Source organism: Triticum urartu, chromosome 3A (genome assembly GCF_056163025.1).
Source record: "Triticum urartu cultivar PI428250 chromosome 3A, HENAU_Tu73, whole genome shotgun sequence".
NCBI lineage: Eukaryota > Viridiplantae > Streptophyta > Magnoliopsida > Poales > Poaceae > Triticum > Triticum urartu.
In genome coordinates, this window is record NC_141875.1 from 188,362,119 (window position 1) to 188,368,434 (window position 6,316).

The 6,316-nt window shown below is 57.3% G+C and overlaps 1 protein-coding gene across 1 annotated transcript; it reads left to right on the forward strand.

Moving 5' to 3' along the window:
* The first annotated feature begins 1,767 nt into the window (after nucleotides 1–1,767).
* On the forward strand, nucleotides 1,768–4,486 carry LOC147979146 (uncharacterized). Its single transcript, XM_087515059.1, has 2 exons — nucleotides 1,768–2,604; nucleotides 4,160–4,486. Exons 1-2 carry the CDS (start codon nucleotides 1,768–1,770, stop codon nucleotides 4,484–4,486), a joined length of 1,164 nt encoding a protein of 387 aa, XP_087371185.1.
* Nucleotides 4,487–6,316: the final 1,830 nt, after the last annotated feature.

Below are 6,316 nucleotides of genomic sequence, written 5' to 3' on the forward strand. Positions count from 1 at the left end.
CCAGAAAGGTTAGCCACCATCGGGGCAAACCTGGACAGCAAATAGGAAGGCGAGCTCGTCAATTTCCTTTGTGAGAATCGGGACATCTTCGCATGGTCCCCCAAGGACATGCCGGGTGTTCGGATGGAATTCGCCGAGCACAAACTACACGTCCGAGAAGGCGCGAAACCGGTCAAGCAGCCCCTCCGGCGACTATCGGAACAGAAGAAAAGGATTGTAGGAGAAGAGATAGCCCGGCTTCTGGCAGCCGGCTTCATTATGGAGGTTTTCTTTCTGGAATGGCTTGCCAACCTGGTCCTCGTGCTGAAGAAAAATAACAAGTGGCGCATGTGTATAGACTACACTAGCCTCAACAAGGCCTGCCCCAAAGATCCCTTCGCCTTCCCAAGGATTGATCAAGTGATAGACTCCACAGCCGGATCCGAGCTGTTGAGCTTCTTGGATGCTTACTCAGGCTACCACCAGATAAAGTTGGATCCAGCTGACCGCCTAAAAACCGTCTTCATCACACCATTCAGAGCTTTCTGCTACCTGACTATGACATTCGGCTTAAGAAATGCCGGTGCCACTTTTCAGCGTTGCATGCAGAAATACCTCCTCAAGCAGCTCGGCAGAAATGCCCACGTCTATGTAGATGATATTGTGGTGAAGACGGAGAAGTGTGGTACCTTGCTGGAAGACCTCAGAGAGACATTTGAAAACTTGCGCCGGTTTCAGATCAAGCTCAACCCCGAGAAATGTGTGTTCGGAGTACCAGCCGGCCAGCTTCTAGGCTTCCTGGTCTCCGAACGCGGCATCGAATGCAACCCAGTGAAGATTAAGGCCATAGAGAGAATGGAGATTACCACCAAGCTACGAGACGTCCAGAAGTTCACCGGATGCTTGGCTTCCCTGAACCGCTTCATCAGCCGGCTCGGAGAGAAAGCTCTCCCCCTCTACCGACTCATGAAGAAGTCCACTCACTTCGATTGGAACGACCAAGCAGACCAAGCTTTCCACGAGCTAGAGAAGATGCTGACCACGCCGCCTGTCTTGGTGGCACCGACCAAGAAAGAGCCCATGCTCCTTTACATTGCCGCCACTAGCCGGGTGGTGAGCACAGTTATCGTGGTCCAGCACCCAAAAGAAGGCCGAGCTCAGCTAGTCCAGAGGCCAGTTTATTATTTAAGTGAAGTATTATCCGCCTTGAAGCAGAACTACCCACACTATGAGAAGATGTGCTATGGTGTGTACTTCGCCGCAAAGAAGCTCAAGCCTTACTTTCAAGAGCACCCAATCACGGTTGTATGTACTGCCCCGCTCACCGAGATCATAGGCAGCCGGGACGCATCCGGCCGGGTGGCAAAATGGGCCATTGAGCTAGCTCCCTACATAATCTTCTACCAGCCCCGCACCACCATTAAGTCCCAAGCACTGGCCGACTTCCTTGTCGACTGGGCCGAAACCCAGTACCTACCACCGGCCCCCGACTCCACTCATTGGCGGATGCACTTCGATGGGTCCAAGATACACACCGGCTTGGGAGCTGGCATCATACTCACCTCTCCCAAGGGCGACAAGCTCAAGTACACATTGCAAATTCATTTTGCCACCTCCAACAATGTGGCCGAGTACGAGGCGCTCATACACGGGCTCCGGCTAGCCAAAGAGCTCGGCATCCGCCGGATCCTGTGCTATGGTGACTCGGATTTGGTGGTCCAGCAGTCATCTGGCGACTGGGACGCCAAAGACGCAAACATGGCGAGCTACCGCTTCCTCGTTCAGCAAATGAGTGGATATTTTGATGGATGCGAATTCCTTCATGTACCACGGGCCGACAACGTGCGAGCAGATGCCCTAGCACGAATAGGCTCCACCTGGCAAGCTATACCATCCGGTGTTTCTCTCCACCGCCTCCTCAAGCCGTCTATAAAGCCGTCTCCAGAATCTGATTCCATCTTCGTGCCGCTTGACCCCGATGCGGTCAGGTCCGACTTGGGGAACCAAGCAGGCGGCTCGGGGACTTCGACAGGCGGCCCGGGGACTGCCATAGTCGCACCTGGCCCGGGAATTTCGGAACTCGGCCCGGGGGCTACTGCAGCGGGCCCGGGGACTGCATCGACACAACAAGCGGTGGCCGACTCCAACTCTTCACCACCCAGCCCACCCGCCCTGGTCACAGTAGCAGTTGTGACAGTAGAAGAAGTTGCAGCTCCATCATGGGCCCAACCCATCCTCAACTTCTTAGTAAACAGAGAGTTGCCAACTGATGAGATCTCGACAAGACAAGTCCAACACCGAGCCGAAGCATACACAATAGTAAACCGAGAGCTTGTTAGGCGCAGCGTCACTGGAGTCTTCCAGCGCTGCGTCGAGCCAGAGAAGGGCATAGCAATCCTTAAGGACATCCACCAAGGTGAATGCGGCCACCACGCGGCCTCAAGATCACTCGTCGCCAAAGCTTTCCGCCATGGATTCTTCTGGCCGACTGCTTTGGATGACGCTAAGGAGCTAGTCAAACACTTCAAAGGGTGCCAAGTTTTCAGTTCCAAGCAACACCTGCCGGCTTCTGCACTCAAGACCATCCCCCTCACCTGGCCTTTTGCCGTCTGGGGGCTGGACATGGTGGGCCCATTCAAGACAGCACGCAGTGGCATGACACATCTGCTCGTCGCTGTGGACAAATTTACCAAGTGGATTGAAGCAAAGCCGATCAAGAAGCTGAATGGGCCGACTGCCGTGACATTCATCGCAGATATTACAACCCGGTACGGTGTGCCGCATAGCATCATCACCGACAATGGCACAAATTTTGCCAAGGGAGCACTGGCATGCTTCTGCGCAACACAAGGCATCCGGCTGGACCTAGCGTCCGTTGCCCACCCCCAGTCAAACGGCCAGGTCGAGCGAGCAAACGGCCGCATCCTCTCCGGCATCAAGCCCTGACTGGTCGTGCCACTGGAGCGTTCGGCCGGCTGTTGGCTCGACGAGCTGCCGGCCGTCCTCTGGAGTTTGCGCACTACCCCAAACAAGTCAACCGGCTTCACCCCTTTCTTCCTTGTATATGGTGTCGAGGCTGTCATCCCAACTGACATCGAGTTCGACTCACCTCGGGTCACCATGTACACGGAGGCGGAGGCCAAGGAAGCACGAGAAGACGGCGTCGACCTGCTGGAAGAAGGCCGGGTGTTAGCCCTCAGCCGGTCCGCCATCTATCAACAAGGTCTGCGCCTCTACCATAGCCAGAAGGTCAAGCCAAGATCCTTCCAAGAGGGCGATCTTGTGCTCCGGCTGATCCAGCGAATAGTTGGCCAGCACAAGCTCTCGGCCCCTTGGGAGGGCCCCTTCGTCATCAGCAGAGCTTTAGGCAATGACTCCTACTACTTAATCGACATGCAGAAGCCGAAGACACGCAAGAGAGATGATTCCGGCAAGGAGTCGGAACGACCATGGAACGCCAATCTGCTCCGAAGATTTTACAGTTAAAAAGCAGTATGTAGCATGCTACCTTTTGTACTAAGTACAAGAAAAAGGGTCCCCCGAGGAGCACTCGGGGACTACCCTCTTTTATCTATGAATGATGAGTATCACGCATATGATTATGTTACTACATTTTCTTTTTCGTCCGGCACCGGGTTCGACCAGTCGGCCCGGGGACTCGCCGCCTCGAGTTATATCTAAAGTTCTGCCTGCAGTTAGACAAGTAGTGTGCCGGCACCCAAGCCCCCTCTTGTCAAAAGTCGCAGCTCGAAGAATCGACTGTCCGACTGGCAAGAGCCAAGGGCAGGAAAGGATGCCCACACGAAAAACGGCTAAGGACTAACGAACTTATATAACGCGAGTCGGCCTCCCACCCCGCCAACTGGCTACCAGAGCAGCCGGCTGGCCGGTTTCCCGTTCACCTTGCTGCAATCTAAGAAAGCTCGAGTACTTGTCTTCCCAAAACGACCAAGTCCTTCTCCAGCCACAGACTGCAGAGCAGCTGTCCGGCTAGGAAGGCGGTGGCCAAGGGAAGCCGGTAAAGGAAAAAGCCAAAAGGATGAAAAGCAAACATGAACGGAAGCCAAACACATGCATAATTATATTTACACAAAAGACCTTCAAAAGGCCAGCATTCAACATAGTTTGAATACACCCCAGTGGGTGGAACTACACAAATTTAATAAAAGTTGTTCAAAAGAGTAACAAGCAGGAAAGCAAGGACGGTGGATCAGGCCAATGGAACGACGGGCGAGTTGGTCAGGTTGGTGGAGACAGCAGTGCCGGCTGGAGGAGTGACCGGCTGGCGAATCTCGACATGATCATCACCTCTTGCAGGCGGCGCGCTTGCACGCGCCTCGTTGCTGGAGGCACGATCAGGCTGAGGCGGGCTGGTCGCTTCGCTGTCTGGCACAACGCCTTCACCATCCTCTCCCTCTTCCCCTTCGCCCTCATCGCTGGAAGCAATCTCCTCCGCCAAGTCCTCACCTTCTTCCGGGTTCTGCCCAAACCCCGCTCCTCCGGCTGAGCAACGCCGGCATCATCCACCTTAGGGGAAAAGGCGCTGGTGTCGGTGTACTCGGCGATCGCCGAGGCGCGCTAGACGATAGCTGGCCGCACCGCCTCTAGCTCCTCATCGGCATCCTGTCGCGAGGTGCTCAGCTGGTCCAAGTTTAGCCCAGGATACCAAGCTCGGACGAATTCCAGTGCCCGCCCAGCGCCGGACCGGGCCACCGACGCCCTCCAAGCCTCGAAGCGGCCGACTGCGACCTCCAGCCAGTCGGCAGTTCGACTTTGGGTGCGCGGAACCGCCTCGCCGGGCCAGAGGGTGGCTAGCACTTGCGCCCCGGCGCGCTAAAGACGGCGGAGTATGCGCTGGGCCGGCTGCAGGCGGGCTTGAAGCACCAGAAGCTGCTCCTCAAGTGACCGGCTGGCACCCGGTGTGATCTCGGCCCCTGCCTACTGTCGCGCGTCGCGATAGGCCTCGATGGCTTGGGTAGTGGCAGCAGAGTAACCGGGAAAGTAATCTGCATAAAGAAGAAAGCAGTAGCACAAAATCAAAAGACGAACTAGATGGCAGGAGGCAGGCAAAGAAACTAAGAAGAAGGCGGCCTACCATCGATTAAGTCTTCCACCCGGCTGTAGCCTTGACTCAGCACCTGCCTTGCCTTGGCCCAGTTCGCCGCCTCGGTTTCATATTCGGCTTTGAGGGCAGCCTCGCTGTCCTGCACCGTCGTCAAGACGCCTTGTGGCTCTCCTCCTGGTCGGCCAATTTCGTGGCCAGGCGATCGCGCTCCTGAGCCAGGGCGGCGCACTCGGCCTCCTTGGTGCGAAGGGCGGACTAGGCTTCGCTTAGCTGGTCCCTCAAGTCAGCATTGGCCCCTGCAGATATGAAGAAAGAAGTCGTCAGGAAAATATCCGACCCGACTGCTCAGCAGTCGGCCCGAATCTCGGGGACTACACCCAGTGGGTGCGCTGACGCGCCCCCACTTGAGATAAAAGATGAAGCACTTACTCCGGCTCTCGGTCAGGTCAGCGGCCTTCTGGTCCAACTCCTGGGCCTGGGAGTTGAAAGCAGCTGCGCGGAGGTTGTGGTACTCCTGCAGATAAGACAAGAGATGCGAGTAAGAACAAGACGACAATCAAAGTCTACTAAGAAGTTCCAAGCCGCCTGCCCAGCAGCCGACTCGGAACTTGGGGACTACACCCAGTGGGTGCGCTGACGCGCCCCCACGGAAGAAATCAGGAGCAATCAACGAAAGACGGGAGGACTCACCCGAATAACTGTTCGAGTCGCGAGAAACTCTTGAGTATACTGCCTCAGTGCGCCGGCCTGGGCCTGAAGCTGGCTCCCGATGTCCTGCGCCGCCACGTTCAGCACGGTCGTCCCACCGCCCGGCGTCCACCCGGACGAGCTGTCGCCAACCGCCTCCGGGTCCTAGGTCGACGAGCTGGCGCCCGCAGCTTTTTGCGGCTCCGGCGCTCAAGCCGCTTTCCCCACGCACCGACGAGACGGCGACAAGACCACAAGGTCAGCCCCCACAGTCGGCTCACCTCCGGCCGGCTGCACGGCCGGCACGTCAGGCCGACCACCTTGGCCCTTTCCAGTCGGCGGCGTTGGTTCCACCTCCTTCTCCATCGCCGGCCGGCCACGGCCGGCCTCCTCCGTCGGGGGCACTAGGATGTCGGGAGCCGCAGCGCGAAGTGGGGTGACAAGCTATGGAGGCTGGTTCTGCAGGGCCTCCGCCTCCCTCTCCGCGGTCGCGGCCTCCGCCTGGGCCTTGGCAGCGGCGTTGGCTCGCGCCTCCGTCGACTTCTTCCTGACCTCCCGAACCGCCCTCCTCTCCTCCGCCTCCCG

Excerpts from the sequence above, each read along its gene's own strand:
- LOC147979146 (XM_087515059.1), top strand. The coding sequence starts at position 1,768 with ATGAGTGGATATTTTGATGGATGCGAATTCCTTCATGTACCACGGGCC. Across the intron at positions 2,605-4,159 it reads CCGTCTGGGGGCTGGACATG|AGTAACAAGCAGGAAAGCAA; the intron begins GTGGGCCCATTC and ends GTTGTTCAAAAG.